Here is a 27,510-nt window from a genome sequence, read left to right as displayed (position 1 = left end):
TCGGATTTTAGTGGGAAAGGAATGGATCAAAAAGGGACATAAATGTGAGCAAAATCATATTTTAAACACAATTTACAGCGAAACGTGCAAACCTGAATCTTCAAGGAATAAATACTCACAATGAATCAGAATACACTTTTCATATTTCATCCATCCCTGGTAGGTGATGCTGTTCGCAGCAGCCTTCCTCTATAGATGTCGCTGTCGGTGCCTCCTCGGACCCGATCGATGTGGCCGGGGCTCAGCTGCCGCCGGCCAGCCGACGGCGGCGGCTACGTTCTGTTTACGCCTGAGGCAGTCGCGGTCCATGTGGTCGCCGGGAGGGTGGAGGTCGGCGGGTCGTCTCTCGAGCGTGGCGTGGCCGGTGTTTGAGAGTGACAGGGAGAGGGTATATCGGTGTGAAACGAGTGTGGATATTTGAACCTGTGCCGAACGTGGAAAGAAGCACATTACACGTCAACGTGGCTTTGTTGTGAACTGACAGCTCGGCAAAACCACCAGCGGAGCCGGGCGCATGACTGTGATTGACAGAAGACACTGTTTGAACGATCTTCGCCTTAGCCGTTTGTAGATTGGATGCTCGGACTCACGGTGCGCCCTACGGTCTCTGGGGTGAATGAGTGTCACCTGACAGCGGCGTTAGCCTGACCCATGTCAGATGACAGAAATAATGACTGGCAGAATGATGACAGCATCACGTCATCGGTGACGGACATCTCCACCCTGTGCACTCTGACATTTCCCCGAGAGGGCAGCCGAGGCTGAAGCGCAGGCGGTGTTCAGTTACACGTGGTACCCGGTGCCCCCACGGTCCTGCGAAAGCCTCAGCTGTAGCCGATGACGACCAAGGAGATCGTGTTGGAGGGCGGGCCGCCGTGGGGCTTCCGGATGCACGGGGACGGCGCCGCCGGAACGCCCTTTCGGATATCTCGGGTGAGTGCGGGAGTGGGGAGAGAGGGATGGAGAGGAAGGGGAGGGGAAGAGGAGAGGGGAGGGAGAGGACGGAGAGAGAGAGAGAGAGAGAGAGAGAGAGAGAGAGAGAGAGAGAGAGAGAGAGGTGTTTGAACCTAGCTAAGCGTTTTGATTACTATTAAAGGGACCCTCCCACCTTCAAAAAAGTTTATGAATTGGCATGAAAGTGATGTCGCTCGGTTCAGAAAGAGCGAAAACGAATATCTACCAAATTTCACCGAAAAATATTCACCGGTTTTCAAGATATTAGACTTTTACTTTTGTTCACTTTTTGGGATCTCCCCTGTTCCTAGCGACTTTATTTGGAAGCAATAGTTTGGCAGCTGAAAGTGCGGCACTTGTTGCGCGCAAAGCAGCATATACCACCGCGTGCTACAAAACGTTTTAGTCAAACATCTAAAAATCGCTAGATATCTGCGCTGACCAGTGGCGCGGGAACTTCTTCCAGACTCGGGGGGGGGGGGGGCTGAATCATAATAGAAATCAACCTAGGGTACCCCCAAATCTAGTTTTCTCACCGGTTTTAGGCCACTTATTTTTCAGACCTTGTCCTTTTCAACAACAAAAAAAACACACGAAAATATTTTCAAAAATTGAGGTATTCCGTCTCAGCTGAGTGAAGAAACTACCGTTTTGGCAACCTGGAGTAAAGGTTTTAATCTGCCAAATGAGTTGCCGAGCCAGTGAAATAGGTGGATTTTTCACTTACATGCTTTCTTCCTTTGTGACCCACAACCCCTAATTTGGGGAGGACAAGCTGCCCAACGGTTCCTGGCCTCATAAAACGTTGTGGGGCACCGCCCCCACGGCCGCAGAGTTGTGGGGGCAAGCTTCCCCCACTGCCCCCTCCCCCGGTTCCCGCGCCTATGTATGAATCTATGAAATTATGTTGGTAGATCTCCGATTTCGATTCCTCCAGCTGGGGGGGGGGGGGCTCAAATACATTACGAGCCCCCCCAGCCGAAAAGCTGGGGGGGCTCAGCCCCCGCTAGCCCCCCCGGTTCCCGCGCCACTGGCGCTGACGTCACACATTCATAGGGGTATTCCTATGCATTAGCCCCTCTGAATCAAAATGCTGCAATTTTGAAATTCAATATTTCCGATTTAAGGCATTTCTCGATGTTGTGAGTGCCGAAACCGGTAATTGTGAGCCAGGGACCCCATTTTGGCTGTCTCAACTCAAATCTAATGTTAAGGTGGGAGGGTCCCTTTAATACGAGTACAGTTCAAATATCTATTTTCATATCATCGTAGATTGGGATCCCGTATTGGTGGACAGTTTACGTCAGATTTAGGTACCTTAGTTCGGTTTAGTTTAGATTACTTAGTGAACAAAAGAAAACATTAACGGGCATGGCATGGGCTCCCAATGATGGGAGCAGTGAATTATAAAAGGTAAATAGAAATATAAAGGTCCATGCATTTTAGTGCTCGATAATTTAAATTTTACCGAGGCTCGTTTTCTGTGTTACCTACTCATCAGATGTTTTTAGTGGGTTTACATGCAGACACCCGACACAGATCTCCCCGCCGCCGAGACTGTTTTATTAGTCGCAAATCACGTCTCCTTTCATCCCTCTCACGGCTGCGCGGGACTGACCGCCACGGCCCGAGATCAGAGACGATGAGCCGTAGTCCCGGTCTGGCCGACTCGTCTCGGTCAGGGAATGGTAACTGTAACCAGATGGAGGGCTGGGAGCAGTCACGTCTGTCTGTCTGCCAGGGTTGTGGTGGACGGGGGGGTAGAGGGGGGCAGAAAAATGTCAGGTGTATCACTGCAGTCGCGGCAGGGCACTGGGCGGTGGACGTTGTGCCGTTTGGAACTAATGGTGGCGGTGATTTGTGATCTTCAGTAGATTCGACCCACTCTGCTCTTCATTCTTCGACCATTGGTTATTCTGTCTGTTCGTCTGTCCGTCTGTCCATCTGACAGTCTGTCTGTCCGCCTCTCCGTCCGTGTGTCAGTTCTGTTAGTGTTGAAAATCAAAATTAAATAAATTGGGCCGGCTCTCTGGTTCGACTTAAAAAAAAACTTGAATATGTACGAGCAGGCTTCAATTATATTGGTGGCGGCGGTGGTAGCAGATAACACAGTGGCGGTACACAACCTCACACGGCGGCGGTGGCGACAGAACTCCGAACGAAATACGACAACAAAGCGAAATCGGCGCGGTTAGGAAAATTATTCACGTGCATAAAGTTGCATTATATTCACATTCAGATTCGCGTGCACATTCGCGGACCCCTCAGATTTTGCTCAAAATTGCACAGCTTATAGATTTTGAGCTCCTGATTGCGAAAATCATGTTTTTATTTCACGCCGTCAAGTGGTTCTCAAAATATTCACATTTGTTTTTCTGCTAACATATTCAGGACCGTAACCCTTATTGGAAAAATCGGACCCCACCAAACTTCTCAAAAACTGCTGAGATGATGTAAACATTAGCGCTGATTCCAAAAACTGATTTTTACTTAACGCCATCCCATAGTTTTCTCAGGATGAGCATCTAAAGTTCAAGGTCGTTCAAGGTCATGTACCTTTTCTCACCTTTTGGCGCTATTTGACACGTGACAGCTTTATATTTATGATGGACATTCGCACTACCTCCTACAAAAACAATATACTGAAATCCAAGGGGCGTTGCTGTACCAAAATGCAAAAAAAGCATCAAAACCTCTTTCATACAGCTAACAGTTAAATACAAGGGATATTCGAATTTGCCACACATAAAGCAAATTTGTCGGACCTGGTCGGACCCCTCCGATATCGTTCAAAATCTCAGGAATGATGCTCCTTGACCTCCTGAACATGAAAATGGTACTCCCTTTGAACGCCGTCAAGAACTTTTCCAGATATACGCATCCATGCACATTCAAATTGCCTAGGTGTTGCATATGCACGTTCGGCGGACCCCTCCGATTTCGTTCAAAATCTCAGGAATGATGCTCCTTGACCTCCTGAACATGAAAATGGTACTCCCTTTGAACGCCGTCAAGAACTTTTCCAGATATACGCATCCATGCACATTCAAATTGCCTAGGTGTTGCATATATGCACGTTCGGCGGACCCCTCCGATTTCGTTCAAAATCTCAGGAATGATGCTCCTTGACCTCCTGAACATGAAAATGGTACTCCCTTTGAACGCCGTCAAGAACTTTTCCAGATATACGCATCCATGCACATTCAAATTCCCAAGGTGTTACATATGCACGTTCGACGGACCCCTCCGATTTCGTTCAAAATCTCAGGAGTGATGCTCCTTGACCTCCTGAACATGAAAATGGTACTCCCTTTGAACGCCGTCAAGAACTTTTCCAGATATACGCATCCATGTACATTCAAATTGCCAAGGTGTTGCATATGCACGTTCGGCGGACCCCTTCGATTTCGTTCAAAATCTCAGGAATGATGCTGCTTGACCTCCTGAACATGAAAATGGTATTCCCTTTGAACGCCGTCAAGAACTTTTCCAGATATACGCATCCATGCACATTCAAATTGCCTAGGTGTTGCATATGCACGTTCGGCGGACCCCTCCGATTTCGTTCAAAATCTCAGGAATGATGCTCCTTGACCTCCTGAACATGAAAATGGTACACCCTTTGAACGCCGTCAAGAACTTTTCCAGATATACGCATCCATGCACATTCAAATTGCCTAGGTGTTGCATATGCACGTTTGGCGGACCCCTCCGATTTCGTTCAAAATCTCAGGAATGATGCTCCTTGACCTGAACATGAAAATGGTACTCCCTTTGAACGCCGTCAAGAACTTTTCCAGATAGACGCATCCATGCACATTCAAATTGCCAAGGTGTTGCATATGCACGTTCGGCGGACCCCTCCGATTTCATTCAAAATCTCAGGAATGATGCTCCTCGACCTCCTGAACATGAAAATGGTACTCCCTTTGAACGCCGTCAAGAACTTTTCCAGATATACGCATCCATGCACATTCAAATTGCCTAGGTGTGGCATATGCAGTTGCACGTTCGGCGGACCCCTCCGATTTCGTTCAAAATCTCAGGAATGATGCTCCTTGACCTACTGAACATGAAAATGGAAATGGAATGGAATGAAAGGGAGTACCATTTTCATGTTCAGGAGGTCAAGGAGCATCATTCCTGAGATTTTGAACGAAATCGGAGGGGTCCGCCAAATGTGCATATGCAACACCTTGGCAATCTGCATGTGCATGGATGCGTATATATGGAAAAGTTCATGACGGCGTTCAAAGGGAGTACCATTTTCATGTTCAGGAGGTCAAGGAGCATCATTCCTGAGATTTTGAACGAAATCGGAGGGGTCCGCCGAACGTGCATATGCAACACCTAGGCAATTTGAATGTGCATGGATGCGTATATCTGGAAAAGTTCTTGACGGCGTTCAAAGGGAGTACCATTTTCATGTTCAGGAGGTCAAGGAACATCATTCCTGAGATTTTGAACGAAATCGGAGGGGTCCGCCGAACGTGCATATGCAACACCTAGGCAATTTGAATGTACATGGATGCGTATATCTGGAAAAGTTCTTGACGGCGTTCAAAGGGAGTACCATTTTCATGTTCAGGAGGTCAAGGAGCATCATTCCTGAGATTTTGAACGAAATCGGAGGGGTCCGCCGAACGTGCATATGCAACACCTAGGCAATTTGAATGTACATGGATGCGTATATCTGGAAAAGTTCTTGACGGCGTTCAAAGGGAGTACCATTTTCATGTTCAGGAGGTCAAGGAGCATCATTCCTGAGATTTTGAACGAAATCGGAGGGGTCCGCCGAACGTGCATATGCAACACCTAGGCAATTCGAATGTGCATGGATGCGTATATCTAGAAAAGTTCTTGACGGCGTTCAAAGGGAGTACCATTTTCATGTTCAGGAGGTCAAGGAGCATCATTCCTGAGATTTTGAACGAAATCGGAGGGGTCCGCCAAACGTGCATATGCAACACCTTGGCAATCTGCATGTGCATGGATGCGTATATATGGAAAAGTTCATGACGGCGTTCAAAGGGAGTACCATTTTCATGTTCAGGAGGTCAAGGAGCATCATTCCTGAGATTTTGAACGAAATCGGAGGGGTCCGCCGAACGTGCATATGCAACACCTAGGCAATTTGAATGTGCATGGATGCGTATATCTGGAAAAGTTCTTGACGGCGTTCAAAGGGAGTACCATTTTCATGTTCAGGAGGTCAAGGAGCATCATTCCTGAGATTTTGAACGAAATCGGAGGGGTCCGCCGAACGTGCATATGCAACACCTAGGCAATTTGAATGTACATGGATGCGTATATCTGGAAAAGTTCTTGACGGCGTTCAAAGGGAGTACTATTTTCATGTTCAGGAGGTCAAGGAGCATCATTCCTGAGATTTTGAACGAAATCGGAGGGGTCCGCCGAACGTGCATATGCAACACCTAGGCAATTTGAATGTGCATGGATGCGTATATCTGGAAAAGTTCTTGACGGCGTTCAAAGGGAGTACCATTTTCATGTTCAGGAGGTCAAGGAGCATCATTCCTGAGATTTTGAACGAAATCGGAGGGGTCCGCCGAACGTGCATATGCAACACCTTGGCAATTTGAATGTGCATGGATGCGTATATCTGGAAAAGTTCTTGACGGCGTTCAAAGGGAGTACCATTTTCATGTTCAGGAGGTCAAGGAGCATCATTCCTGAGATTTTGAACGAAATCGGAGGGGTCCGCCGAACGTGCATATGCAACACCTAGGCAATTTGAATGTGCATGGATGCGTATATCTGGACAAGTTCTTGACGGCGTTCAAAGGGAGTACCATTTTCATGTTCAGGAGGTCAAGGAGCATCATTCCTGAGATTTTGAACGAAATCGGAGGGGTCCGCCGAACGTGCATATGCAACACCTAGGCAATTTGAATGTACATGGATGCGTATATCTGGAAAAGTTCTTGACGGCGTTCAAAGGGAGTACCATTTTCATGTTCAGGAGGTCAAGGAGCATCATTCCTAAGATTTTGAACGAAATCGGAGGGGTCCGCCGAACGTGCATATGCAACACCTTGGCAATTTGAATGTGCATGGATGCGTATATCTGGAAAAGTTCTTGACGGCGTTCAAAGGGAGTACCATTTTCATGTTCAGGAGGTCAAGGAGCATCATTCCTCAGATTTTTAACGAAATCGGAGGGGTCCGCCGAACGTGCATATGCAACACCTAGGCAATTTGAATGTGCATGGATGCGTATATCTGGAAAAGTTCTTGACGGCGTTCAAAGGGAGTACCATTTTCATGTTCAGGAGGTGAAGGAGCATCATTCCTGAGATTTTGAACGAAATCAGAGGGGTCCGCCGAACGTGCATATGCAACACCTAGGCAGTTTGAATGTACATGGATGCGTATATCTGGAAAAGTTCTTGACGGCGTTCAAAGGGAGTACCATTTTCATGTTCAGGAGGTCAAGGAACATCATTCCTGAGATTTTGAACGAAATCGGAGGGGTCCGCCGAACGTGCATATGCAACACCTTGGCAATTTGAATGTGCATGGATGCGAATATCTGGAAAAGTTCTTGACGGCGTTCAAAGGGAGTACCATTTTCATGTTCAGGAGGTCAAGGAGCATCATTCCTGAGATTTTGAACGAAATTGGAGGGGTCCGCCGAACGTGCATATGCAACACCTAGGCAATTTGAATGTGCATGGATGCGTATATCTGGAAAAGTTCTTGACGGCGTTCAAAGGGAGTACCATTTTCATGTTCAGGAGGTCAAGGAGCATCATTCCTGAGATTTTGAACGAAATCGGAGGGGTCCGCCGAACGTGCATATGCAACACCTTGGCAATTTGAATGTGCATGGATGCGTATATCTGGAAAAGTTCTTGACGGCGTTCAAAGGGAGTACCATTTTCATGTTCAGGAGGTCAAGGAGCATCATTCCTGAGATTTTGAACGAAATCGGAGGGGTCCGCCGAACGTGCATATGCAACACCTAGGCAATTTGAATGTGCATGGATGCGTATATCTGGAAAAGTTCTTGACGGCGTTCAAAGGGAGTACCATTTTCATGTTCAGGAGGTCAAGGAGCATCATTCCTGAGATTTTGAACGAAATCGGAGGGGTCCGCCGAACGTGCATATGCAACACCTAGGCAATTTGAATGTACATGGATGCGTATATCTGGAAAAGTTCTTGACGGCGTTCAAAGGGAGTACCATTTTCATGTTCAGGAGGTCAAGGAGCATCATTCCTGAGATTTTGAACGAAATCGGAGGGGTCCGCCGAACGTGCATATGCAACACCTTGGCAATTTGAATGTGCATGGATGCGTATATCTGGAAAAGTTCTTGACGGCGTTCAAAGGGAGTACCATTTTCATGTTCAGGAGGTCAAGGAGCATCATTCCTGAGATTTTGAACGAAATCGGAGGGGTCCGCCGAACGTGCATATGCAACACCTAGGCAATTTGAATGTGCATGGATGCGTATATCTGGAAAAGTTATTGACGGCGTTCAAAGGGAGTACCATTTTCATGTTCAGGAGGTGAAGGAGCATCATTCCTGAGATTTTGAACGAAATCAGAGGGGTCCGCCGAACGTGCATATGCAATACCTAGGCAGTTTGAATGTACATGGATGCGTATATCTGGAAAAGTTCTTGACGGCGTTCAAAGGGAGTACCATTTTCATGTTCAGGAGGTCAAGGAGCATCATTCCTGAGATTTTGAACGAAATCGGAGGGGTCCGCCGAACGTGCATATGCAACACCTTGGCAATTTGAATGTGCATGGATGCGAATATCTGGAAAAGTTCTTGACGGCGTTCAAAGGGAGTACCATTTTCATGTTCAGGAGGTCAAGGAGCATCATTCCTGAGATTTTGAACGAAATCGGAGGGGTCCGCCGAACGTGCATATGCAACACCTAGGCAATTTGAATGTGCATGGATGCGTATATCTGGAAAAGTTCTTGACGGCGTTCAAAGGGAGTACCATTTTCATGTTCAGGAGGTCAAGGAGCATCATTCCTGAGATTTTGAACGAAATCGGAGGGGTCCGCCGAACGTGCATATGCAACACCTAGGCAATTTGAATGTGCATGGATGCGTATATCTGGAAAAGTTATTGACGGCGTTCAAAGGGAGTACCATTTTCATGTTCAGGAGGTGAAGGAGCATCATTCCTGAGATTTTGAACGAAATCAGAGGGGTCCGCCGAACGTGCATATGCAACACCTAGGCAGTTTGAATGTACATGGATGCGTATATCTGGAAAAGTTCTTGACGGCGTTCAAAGGGAGTACCATTTTCATGTTCAGGAGGTCAAGGAGCATCATTCCTGAGATTTTGAACGAAATCGGAGGGGTCCGCCGAACGTGCATATGCAACACCTTGGCAATTTGAATGTGCATGGATGCGAATATCTGGAAAAGTTCTTGACGGCGTTCAAAGGGAGTACCATTTTCATGTTCAGGAGGTCAAGGAGCATCATTCCTGAGATTTTGAACGAAATCGGAGGGGTCCGCCGAACGTGCATATGCAACACCTAGGCAATTTGAATGTGCATGGATGCGTATATCTGGAAAAGTTCTTGACGGCGTTCAAAGGGAGTACCATTTTCATGTTCAGGAGGTCAAGGAGCATCATTCCTGAGATTTTGAACGATATCGGAGGGGTCCGACCAGGTCCGACAAATTTGCTTTATGTGTGGCAGATTCGAATATCCCTTGTATTTAACTGTTAGCTGTATGAAAGAGGTTTTGATGCTTTTTTTACATTTTGGTACAGCAACACCCCTTGGATTTCAGTATATTGTTTTTGTAGGAGGTAGTGCGAATGTCCATCATAAATATAAAGCTGTCACGTGTCAAATAGCGCCAAAAGGTGAGAAAAGGTACATGACCTTGAACGACCTTGAACTTTAGATGCTCATCCTGAGAAAACCATGGGATGGCGTTAAGTAAAAATCAGTTTTTGGAATCAGCGCTTATGTTTACATCATCTCAGGAGTTTTTGAGAAGTTTGGTGGGGTCCGATTTTTCCAATAAGGGTTACGGTCATGAATATGTTAGCAGTAAAACAAATTTGAATATTTTGAGAACCACTTGACGGCGTGAAATAAAAAGATGATTTTCGCAATCAGGAGCTCAAAATCTATAAGCTGTGCAATTTTGAGCAAAATCTGAGGGGTCCACGAATGTGCACGCGAATCTGAATGTGAATATAATGCAACTTTATGCACGTAAATTATTCGTGAAGGATGCAGGGGTTACCAAATGGGCGGCCATAGGTAAAATAAAATGACGGGGCGTGAAGGAAAGGTAGGATACAACACAGTAACGATGGAAAACAAATACGGTACGGTAACATGAGGTGAAAAAGGTCACAGGGCAGTAACGAATAGCGACAGTTAGTCCTACGGACAAACAGACGAATAAAGGTAACATGTAACCATCTATCTGTCTGTTTGTCTACCGTCCGTGTCCGTCCGTCCGTCCGTCAGTGACCTTATGTCCGTCTTTTCAAGAAACCAACACATGTGACAATTCAGATAAAACAAAAAATAACACAACTGATCTCAGCTGTAGATTTACATCAAACCCTTTCCGTGTCTCTACGAACGATATAAAACCGTGGTGGTCCGATAGAAAGTTGATATTGGACAGCATGCCTGGTCAGGGGCGGATCCAGAAAATCTCCAAGGGAGGGGCCATTAGAAACCAGGAGGCCCCCATAATCCCACCTGTTGGAGGCCCCATCTTCCCACTTGTTGGCCCCCCCCCCAAAAAAAAACTGCGTCTATTGAGCTTATCTAGCTGTTCAGGCAACATCTCAACATGAATAGCCACTTTATTTTCAGGAGGCCCCCTTTTCAGCTTTTTAACTTTTTATTTTATTTTTGAAAAAAAATCGGCCAAGGGGGGGGGGGCATGGCCCCCATGGCCCCCCCTTGTATCCGCGCCTGTGCCTGGTTCTTTACATTTACCGAAACGCATATAGTACAAGCGGACACAAGAGTGCCCTGGTGTGGGCTCAATACTCAATAGCTGAAGTCAGTGGCGTAGCCAGAAATCAGCGAAAGGGGGGGGAGGCCATGGTGCTCGAGGGGGCGACTTTTTCCCTTGAGAGGGGCGCCATTGTCAGCTCGCGACAGGGGCGTCAGTCTAAAATGTAACGTCATGTTCATGCATGATTTACTAGGTGCTGCAAAATACGAGTATGAAAACTAGGTTTCGCTGATTTGTCATAAAATCCAATTAATGCAATTTGCAGCCCGGTGTTGTTTTATCAAAAAACCTTGATCTTGATGAATATTTAGCACGATATAGGAAACGAGCTCAGCTCAGGCTACGGACATTTTATTCTTTAAAAAAAAACGCATCCATGCGAATTCGAAACGGTAAAACATACATTGCTCGATGAGCACATTTTTATTCTTTGCAAAAATTATACAGGTTCACTCACTGATCCAAAGTGACCTGTGGGCTGCAGCCTGTGGTCGACCGGAATGGCCGTGCTTAGAATCTAAGACCGCACGTAGTATGAAGGATTCACGCTGCGACTTATTGCCGAAATTGGAATCCAGGAAAGACTTGAACATTTCAGACCATAAGATCCACCATGAGATCCCAACTGATTGTCATACTAGCAGCGACTGCAGTCAGAGGCGACCGAACGCTGACATACGTTCTGGATTTTTTTCTCCACAAATCACCTTAAATTCGATGTCTAACTAGTGCGCGCAGCCCCTACTTGTGGACATGGGTGACTGCATGAGTGCCAGATGGATGAGGCGTGAGACTGTCCCATATAGTGGCACTAAGGAGGTATAAGGATGTCCTCGGCCGACGTAGTAGGTATAAAAGACGACCTTAAAGGCGGACCTTTGATGATGTGAGTGTGCATGTTCGACTTTGAATAAGCGCCATAGATACCTGCTGATCTCACCGAACATTCGCCTTGCGTAATCCCCAGACAAAATATGTACATTGAGGGACAGGTCACTTTTGCAACCTCTCCATTACCTATTAGTTAAACCGCGCCGTGCTGGTGGCCTGTGTTTTCCGTGTCATGCTGGGGGGGGGGGGGGGGCGTTTTCACGCGACCCACTCTAACTTGGCTCCTGGGCCACGTAGCGACACGCGGTAAGCGGCAATCGAAAGACCGTCAAAATAATGACGGAAACACTTTGTTTAGTTTTCAGGTCAAAGGTCAGGTCGCCAGAGGTCATCAAAGGTCAAATTTAGTCCATTTAAACAATTTTGGAAACTGCCGACGGATAAATCGGGAACCAATACAGCTACAGCGCCGCGGAAAAGCACATTTGATAGCCATTTTACAGACCTTTCTGATTATTGCCCTCAGAATTGACCTCGGGTCCACGCTTTAGCCTCCAGATGGCAAAACTTCAAAAATATCTATTTTTAAGAAAAACGTTTTCTGCAATACCTTTTGCCTCAAGACAGTGACGAGATTTATTTTGCCAGCATCGTGTTCCTCCCGTCGAGACGCGTCGAAAGAACTATACGTTGACATTGAAATGCCATTTTAAAAATTTGACTTATGGTCCTATTTACCTATGGTCAAGGTCATGACCTGACCGGAAAGGGTCATGCTGCATATCAGTCGATCCGTATCGTCGAGCTGAACACATCTGACGTAGTTTCACCGCTCTAGCATATTTTTATCAAACGTTATAGCCAAAAAAACTGCTGGTGACCGTTCATGGCCTGAGATGACCTCAGGAGCATACAGAAGAGTCACAACTAACAGGTGCATTTTTCCTATTCAGTGTGTTTTGTTTACCTATGATCCGATGTTTGAGAGGGCATTGAACAACATTCGTCCAAAAGAGGCTCATTTCATAGTTTCTCCCATTGACTTGTAATGGAGAGGTCGCAAAATTGACCTGACCTTAGGTCACAGATATCAAAAGTCCGACATAAACATGTTATACCTACATATTGTTAGTCTCATCAATCTCTGAAAGTTTTAAAAGTGATCGTTCAGTCGGTGTAGCTATCGCGAGTCTTTAAACTTTTTCTGAGATAAGGTCACTTGACGTGACCTGGTGACCTGATCTTGAACGATCCGGGTCTGAAATTTTCTCAACTTGTGTGGAAAAGATGTATTAACATGTGTACCAAAAACGATGGCGCTTGGCGACGCCGTTTATGAAATATTCGCGAAAAACCTAAGGGGAGGGGCGTAAAAACGCACCCCCCCCCCAGCACGGCGCAGTTTAAGAAAATTGAAATGCTCTCCTTTTCTGAACGAAAATACCCTCAGACATCGGGATACAGGTATATGACATATTTCATCGGAAAATTTCACTCGTGATGTGACCACTTTTATGTTACTGAGGTCATCTCAGGTCATGAAAGGTCTCCAGTAGGTTTTGGACAATAACTTTTCATAGAGATATGGTAGAGCAATGAAACGCCTTATATAATTATTTTCCTTCTCGACAATACGGATCGACTAATATGTAATATGACCTTTCCCGGCTAGGTGATGACCTTTACCTTGGGTCAAATTCTCAAAATACCCTTTAACCCGGCGGCCGCTGGGCCTCCGCGCCACCCGCCGGCCGCTGGGGGGGGGCATATAGTTGCCCCCCCTTTACTTCTGCGACGATATCGTCGCAACGCGAAGAGATAGAGAAGCGAAACTTTGCACACATCTTCCTGAATACCTAGCCGAGGTTGTGTCCAAATTTGGTGTCGATCCCATTTAAAATGACGTCACAGTGACGTCATAAGTGAAATTATAGATTTGCGGCTCTCATATTCCTCACGATACATCAGATATATGGGACCGAATATAAAGGGCCGATTATTGGTCAGGAACTAGATGGAAGTGTAGTTAGATGTTTTAGGATGACAGCAGGTGCTGTCTAGTTCATTTACAGTTGAGTTTCATGCTCAGCGTCATCAGAAACGGTCCATATCGGAAAACGACAAAACTTTATGACGTCACTGTGACGTCATCTTAGGTGCTACAACCACCAAACTTTCCTCAAACATTGCCTAGGTATTCATTTGAAGCTATGCCAAGTTTCACGTTCGTAGCTCATCAGGTTTCGGAGATATTTCACAAAACGTAAAGGGGGGGCAACTTTATGCCCCCCCCCAGCGGCTCGTGGGTTAATGTCAAATTCTAGTTCCTTTGACTAGTCTCGAAAAATGGAACACGATGCCGGTTAAACTAATCTCGTGCAAGTCTGAACCAAAAGGTATTACAGGTAAACGTCCCCCGCGAATACATATGTTTTACGGCTAAAACGTTTACCTACCGTAGGTCAAATCTGAGATTATTAATAAGAAAGAGCATAAAAAGAGGTATCGATTGCGCTGTGCTGCGGCGCTCTTTCTGAATCCTGACTTATGCGCCGCTTTGTCGAAAAATGCCAAAATCGGCGAAAGTTGATTTTTGGTTGTCTCTGGTGACCTGACCTTCGACCAGTTCGACCTAACCTTAACAATGACCTAAGTAGTTTTATAATAGTTTTTGACGCTCTTTCGAACGCCGCCTACTGCGTGTCTCGACGTGGCCCACAAGCTGAGTTAGAAGTGGGTGTTCAAACACCCCCAGCAGGTTCAATTAAAAAACGCATACGCTGGGGGCGGTACCGCACTGCTAGGCGGGGGCGGCATCGCAATAATGGGCGGCACTGCGCCTGAGGGGTACCACTTGCATTGAGGAGTGGCATTGTACGGTGAAGGGGCGGCGTCGCAAATTGAGGGGCGGTATCGCAACGAGGGGTGGCACTAACGAGGCTGCCTTATAAGAAACGCTTGGCACATCCTAGCCCAGCTCGGTGCCGCCTGGCTGCTGCATCTTGAAAAAGGCCCTTGGTGTCGATGAGAAAGCCCCATTGTCAAATAATTACCTAGCGTCAGTGGTTTCAGGAGAGGGGGGGGGGCGCTACCGATCTTGAATGGGGCGGGGCGCCATTGATCTCGGATGGTCCGACTGGGATTTTCAGAGGGGCGCCAGTGGTTTCATAGGGTCGCCATTGATCTAGGATGGGCCGACTGAAGTCCCGGTTCAGGTGGGCGCCAGTGGCTCTTGAGGGGCGCCAGCGATCTCTGATTGATGGGGCGACTGTGATCTTTAGACTGTGTTGAATGCACCATTGGGCATGGATGGGGCCACTGTTGCCTTCAGCAGGGCGCCGCACGCTCTGGAGGGGCGCTTTGAGCTTGGGTGGGGCGACTGTAGTGTCAAGGGGCGTTGGCTCGGATGGGGCGAATATGATTTTCCGAGGGGTGCCGGGTACTCTAAGAAGGGTGCCATTGGTTTCAGAGGGTTGCCATCGATCTTAAGATGAGGCAGCTGTAATCTCCGTTTAGATGGGCGCCAGTGACTTTTGAGGGGCGCCAGCGACCTCGGATGAGGACGACTGTGATCTTCAGAAGCGCGCCGGACGCTCTGGAGGGGCGCCGTTGGGCTTTAATGGCGACTTTAGTCTCAATCGGAACAACTTCAGCTTCAAGGGGGTTGGGCGCTAGTTTTTTTGAGGGCGCTATTGATCTCGGATAGGGCGACTGTGATCTTGAGAAGAATACGGGTGCCTTAGAGGGGCGCCAGCGGTTTCAGGGGGCGCCATCGATCTTGAATGGGGCGATTGGGGCAGCTGTGAACTTCAGGGGGCGCCGGGTTCTCTAGAGGGGCGCCATCAACCTTTAAAGGGGCGACTGTTCCATTCAGCTGGGTGCCAGCGGCTCTTCAGGGGCGCCATCGACCCTGGGGGTTCGGAATATTCTGGTTTCCGGAGGGGCGCCCTTCATAACTGGGGGCTCAGGTCTTAGTTGGGGGTGTCCTGGAGAACATTTGGGTGTCCAGGCACCCCCAAATAGATATTGAAGTTCGATCCCTGCCTTCACGTCACTCTTTAATTCATGTTCCCTCTGTAAAACGGCATCAGCCTAGTCGGCGCTAATTGGGGCGCCATCTGGGCGGCTGGGCGGAAAGGGGGGGCCATGGCCCCCATGCCCCCCCCCCTGAATACGCCACTGGCTGAAGTTCAATCGACCCGCAAACGCACCGCCTCGTAAATATGGAAAAGTAAAAGTCTGGACGGAAGTTTTCAGTTTATGACTGCTGCTTTCATATTTCCTACGTTGACATGGTGAGTTACTGCAGCGGTGTTACGAGTCTTATGCGACGTTATGCGAGTCCGTGAGTCTCTAAGCCTATGAGCCTGTGAGCTTATGAGCCTGTATGTAATATGTATTGTGAGCCTGTGAGTCTGTGATCCCTTAAGTCTTATATGCTCCCGTGTGTCTCATGTGACCCCGTGAGTTTCATATGACCCTGTGAGTCCGTGCATGATCCTGTGAACTGTGAGCTGAGCCTATGAGTTATGTCTGAGCTTTGTGAGTCTGTGAGCTGTGAGTCTGTGAGTTCCGGCCCAGCCCTGCGGCCCGCTCCACCACCATCCCGCCGATAACCGGCCGACCGATCGATACCGCAGATGATTGGTGGACCGCCCAGCCAGCTGTGACCTGATTGGTCCAGCCGCGGCCGGGGAAATCAGTCGCCGGCTGTCAAATAGGGCAGCGGTTTAGCACCTCTTGGTGGAATGAGGGCGGAAAATGTGATAATGACCATCTGAAATTAATGGGCCAGGAGACACGCCGTACTAGCATGTAGGTACTACGAGCATATGCTTCATAGCAATCCAGACAATGAAGTTATTGCAATAATTTTTTGGTTACAATGTCCTAAAGCTGTTTTTATGTAGTAAAGTAATATAAGCTTTTATGGAGTCAGTAAGAATCGAGAATCATTTGTTTCGTGATTACAAATTAAATGATATAAACCGTGTTTACATAGGGTTCCCTTAATCTTCCCCTATTTGTCTCTTAAATGTCCCTTATAAAGGAATCCTCTGTCTCCTTTACCTCGCTTCACTACAAATATGGCGCAACTAAGTCATTCTAGAAGCAGTTTGCAATTGTTACTTACCTTTAGGGCTCTCCCAAATAGCTTCCAGACTAGACACTGAGGTAAAAGTGATAGCACATGAAAGCTCAAAGCAAGAAAAATCAGAAAACTATCTGGCATTTAACATACTTTAAACGGCTGAGCTATTATTCAAGTAGGTGTAATCACATCCACGGCAATATCAGAACACCGCACCTGTCGAATTTCCGCCTTGACTTTCTGCCGTTTATGCCTTGGTTATGTATTTAGGGCCTTGGTTTATGCGTTAATGCCACTTAAAAATCCTCAGTCGGCGCACGTGCGCTTGTCGAGTCGGGGACCACCAGTCGGACGATTCAGAACTGCCGGCCAATCAGCACGCCGCTTTTGTGATGTGGTAGTTTGAGAACCACTGGATATGGTAGCGTAGCAGCTTTTGGAAAGGCGCTACGCTACCAAATCCTCCCCTATTTGTCGCTTAAAGAGGGAATTGAAGGGCAGGATAAAATTACTTCAAAATATGAATTGTTGAATTTCGAGTAGTAAATAAGCCCAATTTATATTGTTTACAGCATAAACGATGCTTAGTATGCTTCTAACAACAATAGCGTCCATAGCAACGTTACACGCGAGCGCTATGATGCCCAAAATTCGATCTGAAAATAGGGGAGAAATAGGGGAAGATTAAGGGAACCCTATGTAAACACGACTATAGTTCTCTCACACTAACATGACATCATCTGATAATAGATTTTGGGTTGCAGTAATCGGCTCGTTTATTTTGGTTGGTTTCTCGGGTATTCGTCTGGAAAGAAAACATTAGGTATTTGATACGCCACCTCGCGCCCTCTTATTCTAACAGTACGTCCTCCGCGTCATTTTTTCATCCCTTTGTCCTCCGATCTTTTGATGTGTCTTCCTGTCTGCTGCGTCTGCGTCTGCGTCTGCCATATCTATCTGCCGCCGACACTGCGTCTCTGTTTTCTATCTGTCGGTGCGTGCCAACATCTCAGCAGTGGTACTGGTGCCCTCGTCACCCTCAGCCCCCCCCCCCCCCCCGAGGTCGCGCGGCCGCCGAAATAGCCGCGGGGTGTACGAGTGACCTCGATCGGCTGGCACTCGACTGTCACTGCCCCCAGGCGTCAGAGGTGGCGGCGCCCTCTTTGAAGTCGTTTGGCGGGCGGTTTTGTCGGGCGCGACAAACGGGAATTTGGAGCAGGGTGATTGATTAATATTCTGAGCGATGAGATGTGAAGGCCTAGGTATATAGCGGACGAAGGCTTGAAATGTGGAATGTGATTTTTTTATAGAATCGAGAGAGACATTGTATTTTAGCCCTTACCTACGTAGGTGCTGCAGAAACTTGACCAGAATAAAGTGTTAGAACAGCAATAAAGTCAAAGGCATCTTTGGGATGACACTGCGGAACAAACGATCGGGAGAAAAACTAATGAAGCAGTTAAATGGAACTGCAATCAATAACACTTCAAGAGAAGCTTCATAGAAGCAAGATGCATCTATATATGCATCTATATCATTAATCACTGTCCCAGGCCGCATCGAGCGGTAAATAAACATTGCACCGTGAACAGATGTAGCCTGCAAGTCTGTCTGATTGATAGGGTTTGCAGTTGCAGCGTAGCGGAATTCTGTAGTCGTGTTGCTGTCTAATGATCCGCGATATGCGCTCATGTAGAGATATAGAGCGACATTGGACAGTCATATTTCTCTATGTATGTAGGTATACAGCAAATGGCGAGACACTAGACAGGTATAAACTATAAATGGTAACTGACTGATAAGAATGTGGCTAATGCACCGAACGCGATTTCCAAATTGAGAGGAGCAGTACAGCGGCGTAAGCTACTAAAGTAAGCTGCCCTCATTTCACATCTTAACCCTATTAGTGGCAGGCTCCTGGCTACCCCTATTAGTGGCAGGGGGGGCTGTTTACGACCCCCCCTTGATATCTCGAGATCTAACGGGCCGATTTTCAAAATTCAAACGGCATTTGAATTCGCTCAACGTGATCTACATTTCTAAAAAAAATAAAAATTAAAAAATGTCGATAGGGGGGGTAGAGGGGGGTAAAAACGGGCAAATTGCAGATACATTTTAGACTGTTTATCACGGCCAGGTTTCTGAACCAATCTTAACGCAACTTTTGCCGATCGATAGAGAATGAACCAGGAATTCACATGGATCCCAAAAATATGCATTTTCAAAAATCATAGGCGGATACAGATCATTGAGATTGGGGGTACACAAAAAGTATAGTAAATAAGGTTTTTGTTGGTACTGTTTCTAAAAAGGGTGGTAACGGTCTTGTTATGTTACAATTTTCTTATGAGAGAACGACTACAATTGTATTGGTCATGCATAGGCGGTGTCAGGGCACCTATGTTGGGAGGTAAAACATAACCCCCCTTTTTGGACGCCTGGATCCGCCTATTATAGCAAAAACGTGTCAAAAGAGGGTGCACAATAACTGTATATGTTATCACATGATACCTTTCATTCACTGTTCGTAAAACTGGTGCAGCATCGTGATCTTCGCCCAAATGACTCGCTTCACGAATAGGACCCCCCAATTCCCAGTGCTCTGGAGCCGCCCCTGGTAAAGTTATGAACTTGAAATTTTCAGGAAATGTGCCCAATTTAGTTTTAGGAAATGTCAGAAAATTTCAGCATCGTAGCTTCAGCGGTTTCGGAGATATTCCCGAAAAACCTGAGGGGTGGATAAAAACAACCCCCCCCCCTGCCACTAATAGGGTTAACGCAAAGCCCAATAATGCTACAAAAACAATACGGCTCAGCTCAATGCCTACAGCTCAGTTTCCTTCAGTTCATGGATTTAACCCTCGCCCGCACATGCCATTTTCCCATCCTAGAACGCACATGGGGGGGGGGTTGCCACCCCCCCCCCCCGCGCCATTTCGTTCCTGTTGGAGATAGAGCTTAGCGGTAAAGACCAAAAAGATTCTTTGGGAAGAGACGAATCCAATGATACCCAGTTTTACCTTCTCAGGTCAGTCATTGACCTTCCAGGTCAGGTCAAACTAAAAAATGTTGCTGTTTTAGGTCACCGTTGGATATCAAGCGCGCTGCTTGTCATATACCGATGACGATGCCGTTTTCTGGTGCCAAGCCAGCTAGAACCTCTTTGTCACACTACCCGACCAGGTTTTTGCTGCTGAGGTCATCTCAGGTCAAGTTAGGTCAAGGTCAATAATATGTGTTTGTATGTCTGTGTGTGTCTGTGTGTATACTGATGTGTGCACCGATTGTTTATGTGTCCATATTACATGAAATCATGATCTGAGAAGCTTTTACCAAAAATGTAGTCAAAAAATTTCAAAAAAGTAAATTCAGCTTGCCTAAAACGCAATTATCTTAGATGACCTAGGTTGACCTTGACCCTGACCTTGACCTCTGTACATCGTCGAACAACATGTTTCATGATAGGTGGGAGGTAGGATTGGCATAAAAGGCCGAAATCAAGGTGTTAAAAGCTCACAAGGCCCATAGCCAACGCAAGATGTTGAGAATTGGCCATTTGGGTCATGACATGACCTGAAAAACAAGGTCATATCTCCGAAACCAAAAACCACAGAAACTTGAAATTTTCAGTGGACATCAAGAAAGGATAGAGGAGCAGCTATACCAAAAATCAGCCTTCTAACTCTAAAAATGTTGAGTGCAGAGCAGAAAGACTACCTGGGGGGGGGGGTGGCAACCCCCCCCCCATGTGCGGGCGAGGGTTAAAATGATTTGGATTCCATATCACTTTTCTATAATGCAACGTCAACTCATTAAATGACGGTTCGAAACTCGAATGGCTATCACCAATAGTATCACACATTCGTTAGGTATGTAAAACGAGTAGGGTAGCCTGGGGCAAGACGCCCCAGATAATTTATTTTGCTACATTACTTTTGTCCCACATCACCTGGAAGGCCGAATTTGTGCTCAATGCGTTCTTTGGACATTTTACTTCAAATTCCACCCCTCAAATTCATTCACTTATGATCGGACTCCTAGCTAGGAAGTGATTTGTGAAGCAACTGCAAATGGGGCATTTTGCCCCAACCCCAGGGCAAAACGCCCCACGGCCTGGGGCAAGAAGCCCCATACTCTAGATTAAAGATTGAACATGCTAGTTGACTTAAATCTTATATGAGAGGTCTGTTAGACCTTGGGAAGCACGGCACTGAAGTTAGCTCCTTCCATCCGATCAGGTGTTCAGCTATGACACTATTGTATGAGCAGGTTTTTCACCTGCCTCATAAGGCCAAATAATAAATTATTGCAATGGAAATGTTAACAAAATACTTCCTTTGCCATCCAGTTGCTGAGAAAAGTACATATAAATGCATAGAAACTTACTGTTAGCCAGCTACCGAACATTAGGAAGTGGGTAGTCCGAACAACACATGAGGTAAAACGCCCCATGGGGCGTTTTGCCCCGCGACCTACTGGGGCGTTTTACCCCATCACGTAGTTCGGTTAGAGAACAACGCCTTGCACTCCAGCAAGGCATAATTTAATACGAACCAACCCGGCATTATAAGCGTTAGATAAAGTTGTTCAAAATACATAAAAGTCGTTAACCTGATGTGGACTATAAAAGAACGCCATGATACATAAGCTGACAACAAAACATAAAAATCACTCCAAAAACACATTTTTGGCTATATCTCCCTAAAGAGTCATCACAATTACTTTCCAGTCTGCTCATATAATGATCATATAGTGCACGTTTTATAGAAGAGATGATGTTTCTCCAGAACCTTGCCAGTTCCGAGAAACATCGGTGAGGCGTTTTACCTCGGCGGGGCGACTTGCCCCGGTCTACCCTACGTCTTTTATTTTTTCTTTATTATGTTTTAGATATGGAACCTTACAACTCATTTAGCTTTGTCATAAGCAGGCGGAGCGCCTCTGAAAGCTCATCCGATCGTTACCGGAACAACACTCGCGGTGACCTCGTGTGACCTTTTGGGCGGCGATAGCGGGCGCGGGGCGACCCACCGACTATCGGACGCTCGGGACTCTCTGGCGCCGCGGGGATCAATTGTGGGGACAGGGGAGGGGGGGGATCTGCCCCTATAGTCTGGTCCACTCTTCTATTGAGATGACGCAGTGGAAGGGATAGTCAGACGACCTTTTCTGACACATGCCAATGCAGTAGAGGGGGGGGGGGGGGGCGCTTCAATTCAATTCTGTTGAGTGGTGTGCCTCTCATTTGCTAGAGTGAAGCTAGTTTGACGATATGGACATTGGGTTTGTTGATACCTATGCGAGACTGTAGCACAGACAGACAAATGTGGAATTATGACCCGTGTGACTGTTGCATGTATGAAATATGCATTGGGCGCACATTGCTGAGCTTGTCGTGTACCTACTCTCTAAGGGCTATGGTCACCTCACGTCTGTTTTATGTATCGGCGTCGCACGCTCTATAAATAATCTGAATCAAGCAACTCTAAAATCGAAATAAGAAATGATATGCAGATGATCTGGCCCATCTGTTACCAAAGCCAGTGTAAAAGTTTCCTGCACGACCTGCACGATAAAGAAGTTTATCTCATTTGTTTATCGGTTCACCATCGCCTCATTAGCTGTTTATCTCACGTCTTTTCACACGAATTTCATCGCACGTCACGTCACCACACATCACTCCATCATCATATCATCACATCAGCACCTTTGGCGACGCGGCCACTTCAGACGAACCGCCAGCGCGGTGACTGCACAGGGGTGCTAAGTGCTAATGCTACCCTACCCTGCCCTGCAAGGCCGTGTCCCCCACCCTGCACGGGGATCGCTGCCCTGTCCTGCACGGGCGAACGATATCGAAATGAGTGACGTGGCGCCGTATCGGCGTCCCATTCGACACTGTTCGGTCGCTCGCAGTAATTAACAACGCGGTAATAACAATCGATAAAGTAATCATGGTCCGGTCAGGCGCAGAGTAAATCAGGTCGGGTCACTCGGCTAACGAGGCTTTGATTTATTACCGTATCTGTCTGGCTTAGGGCAGAGACTAGATACTGATAAATGCTCAGTATCTTCATTTGACCCAACGCTGTTTTCACGCAATTGCTGAGAAATGCGCTCCAGAAAGCAATGAGCGCCAAGGCGGCTGGAAGCGGAGTATGGGGCTATCACCGCCGCCTCCAACGAATGAGGCGGTCTGTATCCCAGTGAAATATAGGGCCTATTTGTCATAACTCGTATATCACACTAGCCGCTGACTTTCGGAAACAGAACAGCAAATCTGCCGCTTTGCTTTTTTGGAACGAAGATCTCTCGGCCTGAAAGGCTATTGCACACTGCACAGCTACGAGATGATAGATTAGGATGTAAACATTGGTCTGTGCGGGCCGCTGAAGGTGCGCCGCAGCGGCAGAGATCCTCCCGGTGAGACAGCCGCTCTGCCGCTATAGCGGTCACCCCGGAGAGGGTGTGATCGATTGAAGGCAAGCCCAATGCAGACTTGCTCTCGCCATCGCACAGTAGGCGATCCAGGCGCTCTAGCGCTTCAGGGACCTAGGATACCAAAATGAAAAATATAACCGAATGATGGTTTATTGTGTAGCCAGATACCCTGGCAGGTGAAAAGCAATACTATTTTTGACATTACGCAAGGCACTTCCAAACCATACCCATCTGAACGCCACCCAAGCTCGATAGGCTGAAATATCTGTCCTGGGCCGTGACCCGACCCTTGTTGTTGTGTGCTCTGTTACTCATGAATATCGCCAAAAATGCGTTTGAATGCAATTCAAGTTTATATTTTACACCTTCCCAAGTATCATGCATGCCAAATAACTTTGTTTTGAAATTGCGTATGCATTTGTATATCATTTGCATTATACCCTTTCAAACGCATCGCTCCGATTCTGTATAGTAGGCTTTGGCAATGCGCAAGTCTTGCCATCCAGATGATTCCGCAATAAAAATCCCATTTACTTGTAGCATAGCTATTGTTCTTAATATCCTGAAGAATTTAGCTGCCTTTTTTTGCGACTCTTTGAGTTATTGAAATTTTTGTAACACAGAACTGGTCGATTTTGGGGGTACGTCAGCTGGTGAGTAGTTAGGTAGAGGTGGTTTGGCACACCTTGATATCTCGAGAACCGCCCGACCGACTTCAGTGGAACAAACAACATCCGATTCTTCTGGTCAAAAGCTACATTATTCAGCTAAAAAAGTTCAAAAATTTGCAATTTTGGAGTACAAGAAACCAAAAATAACTGCGTAAAAGTCGCTGTGTTTTTACATATGTTCAGAAGTCAAGGACGTCGTTGTTTCTTGGACAATACCAACCAAATTCTCAAGATAGCTTTCTCATGGGCAAGAGTTTCACTACGTTTCAAAGATAAGAGTTTAAGAAAATCATAGGCGTGTTCAGGTAGGCAAAATGGGAGGGGGAATATTTTGTGTGCCTAACTTCGTTAGCTATATATCGTATGACATGTTTTGCAATGATAATTTAAGACCTGCAACACCTAACAATAATGCCTCTGCCAGGAGAGGTGAATCTGTGCGATATGCTAATCGTGGGAAGTACACCACAGAAAATAGGTACCACTTCTGATACCAATCAACACTTTCTTTGTAAATTACCCCCTATCGCCCTCGCTCCCACTCACAGACAAAGCACACTCACACATTCCTTTCACTCAGTCATCCTTTCCATCCACCTACTCAAGTTTGCATTGCTTCTATTCCTAAGATGTAGAAATGGAGACTTTTTGTGTGGGTGTGTGAGAGAGAGAGAGAGAGAGAGAGAGAGAGAGAGAGAGAGAGAGAGAGAGAGAGAGAGAGAGAGAGAGAGAGAGAGAGAGAGAGAGAGAGAGAGAGAGAGACATAATTGTGAATGTCCTGTTGAACACCTACGTAGTCCTATGCAATTATATGATTGCAAAACTGGCCCACGTAGTTTGCAATGAAGTGGGATATCCGTAGCTGACGCCTATAGTTGATCGTTACCTAAGTCATAAGTTACTTTGAAAAGGTCACAGTAGTTTTCACTTTCAGCTTTCTGTTCTGTTATAAGCCTATGGGGGAAAGGCATTGTTTGCTTTATTGCATATTGCAAAGAAAACACAGCAGTTTCTGATATAAAACACAATGTCAGGTGAAGCGCAATGAAGTGTTCTACAAAATGAGAGGTTACAAGCTCAGTTCTTTCGAGCCTAACTCGAGATATAAGCCATGACGTGCTAGAATAGCGAAATCGCCTACTGTGCATCGGCTGTCTGGTGAGGGTGACCGGCGCCAGGGGGAGGGGGAAGCGTTTGTGGACAGTGGGAAGGGGAGGTGGGACGCGGAGGGGCTTGTCTTGAGGAGGGCGAGGGTGGATAAAGTCTTTTAACGTTATATCGTTAATCGATTCCGCCCCCTTCGGCCAGCTCTGACGCCAATTTTCTCCGCCAGGTGAACCCTGGCAGCCTGTCGGCCGAGTGCGGACTCCGAGAGGGCGAGCTGGTACTCCGTATCGGCGGAGTCCCTGCCGCTACCCTCAGCACAGCCCAGGCACATCAGCTGATGAGGGAGGCCGGGGGACGGATGGAGCTCACCGTGGCTGCGCGGTACGTGCTGACACCTGGCGAGTGAAACGGGAAGCTGTAGTAGTCAGGGTGGACGATGGTGCGCTGTGTATCTGTATTCTGCAATTTGCATGATCCAAGGCCGTATAAGAGGCATGATCGTCTTCAGCTTTGCTAGCCTCGTGTATAGAGGGCTACCTTCGAGGAATGGCTCCCTTAATGACCCAATTTCGAACATTACATTTGCGAAAGTGATTTCCCCGCTACAGCCAATCTCGTAGCCGAATGTAGAATCGTTGCAAACGTTAAAAGCGCCCAGCGGTGGTGCTCGGTGATTTCGAAGTAACAATATCATGATCCGCTGAATCCGCCCCTGAGAATGAGGGTTGTAGGTAGGAACGTAATTTTGATTCGTATTTTTCGACTCTCGTGCCACAATCGTACATGAGTAATAACTTCGACGATATACCTACCTAAGCATTTTACATTCGACGACATCGACGACACCAACATTTTACATCCCGGCCCTATGATATTCATGAATCCAGCCTCAGCTCGTTCCCACCCCATTACTCCACCCCGTCGACATCTCTTCCTCCCACTGCCGTTCCCTGTGTCTCCGCCGCCGGCGGCGCCGCCCGGCCGGTATATTTGGCAGCAGGGTCCAGTCGCCCGTGGCCCTGGCAGATACTCCAGCGAGCGGTGCCGTGTTTTGTGGGGCTGGCACCGGCCACCCCGGGGAGAGGGCAGGGAGAGGGGCGGAGGAGCGCTGGAGGCCACCAGATGAGCTCAGTCGTCGGGCGGACTCGCCCCGGGGCACGGCCGGGTACGGTCGACTACGGCCTAGTACGGCCGAGTACGACCGAGTACGGCAGGTCATTGTACGGCACCTGAGAGATTATCGTGCAGCGTGGTGTGATCCCCTCCGGCGGCTCACGGATATTGGGTGTTAGAAGAGTGGAATTTAGAGTCTCCACTTGTGAGTTTCGGGGTGTGTGAATGAAAAGGTCTTGGGTTTAGTGCTTGTGGATGCTTCCTGGCGTGATACGATACTGGCTAGCTATCGGTGACGTCATTTTGACGTCATGAAGTTCAACCCTCACCGTCGGGACGGCAGTCCCAGTTACTACACCATCGGAGGGAAGCTGCTCATCCACAACAGGTCGGTATGGGGAGACGTCATGTCGCGTCACTTGTCGCCTTTCCTGCAGAGAAGTGACAAGAATAAGATGATTTTCTATCTGTGCAGTGTGCGCATTTCATTGGATCTTCTTAGCGCGAATGGTCTCGTAATTTTCGTTAGATTGACGACGTTGGCCTATTCTTTTCAAAGGTTCGTGGTATGAGATATAAAGACAGCATCTGCCCGCTAGTTTGAGCTATGCACATTTTCCAGTTTCAGTGCTTCGATGCTACCGGGCAGTGGGCACCGGCGTGGGCGTCCATACTAAAGGCTCGCCGACGCCTGGTTCTTAGGCTGTGCCGCCGAGCTCCCATGCTGTGCGGAGCAGCATCTGCGGGAATTGGCTTGTCTCCGGACTCAATCAGGCGACTTTGCCGTGCTTTACTCATCGATGCCATCGGGTGTGGCATCAGATGTTTCAAAGCATTTGGCCTGAATAATAGCCCATTGTCATTTACATGCATCATGCAAGCCTGGTCTATAACACACGCCGAAGCTCGAACTCCGATTGTCGCAAACCGTTCAGATTAAATTACCCGATTTTTACGTCTTCCAGTGAGATTTTGTCAGAATTCCACAGCCCTTTGTGAGTAATGACATCGTCCCGACTGACGCTGCCTCTCGCATGATCTCATAAGATCACATCGGGCCTGCCATTGAACTTCCGTAATATTTGTTGTCGCTGTAAGTGTTATCGTTCCTCCTCAGTTGCGCTATTGACGTTTATCTCTCCTGTTCCAGTGAGATGCCGTCGCCGCGGATGAGCCGAAAACAGAGTGCTCCTGCTGCCGTGCCTGCTCCACCCCCGGCTCCTCCCCCGGCCCCGGTACGTCCTCCACCCCCGGCTTCGGCCGCGGTACGACACGGCAGCCCCAGCGCCATCCGGAAGGACACG

At 47.3% G+C, this 27,510-nt stretch overlaps 1 protein-coding gene across 1 annotated transcript; it reads left to right on the top strand.

Annotated features, from left to right (window-relative positions):
- Positions 1-293: 293 nt before the first annotated feature.
- On the top strand, positions 294-27,510 carry LOC122369096 (PDZ and LIM domain protein 7-like; the record flags this gene model as incomplete). The annotated part of the gene is made up of 3 exons (XM_043343523.1): positions 294-933; positions 25,320-25,474; positions 27,357-27,510. Coding segments are annotated over exons 1-3 (405 nt in total), but the record flags the coding sequence as incomplete, so codon positions are not given.

Source organism: Amphibalanus amphitrite, unplaced genomic scaffold (assembly GCF_019059575.1).
Source record: "Amphibalanus amphitrite isolate SeventyFive unplaced genomic scaffold, NRLGWU_Aamphi_draft 001005F_arrow, whole genome shotgun sequence".
In the NCBI taxonomy this organism is placed as follows: domain Eukaryota; kingdom Metazoa; phylum Arthropoda; class Thecostraca; order Balanomorpha; family Balanidae; genus Amphibalanus; species Amphibalanus amphitrite.
Note: the sequence above shows the minus strand (reverse complement) of the source record. Positions and strands in the feature narration are given on the sequence as shown.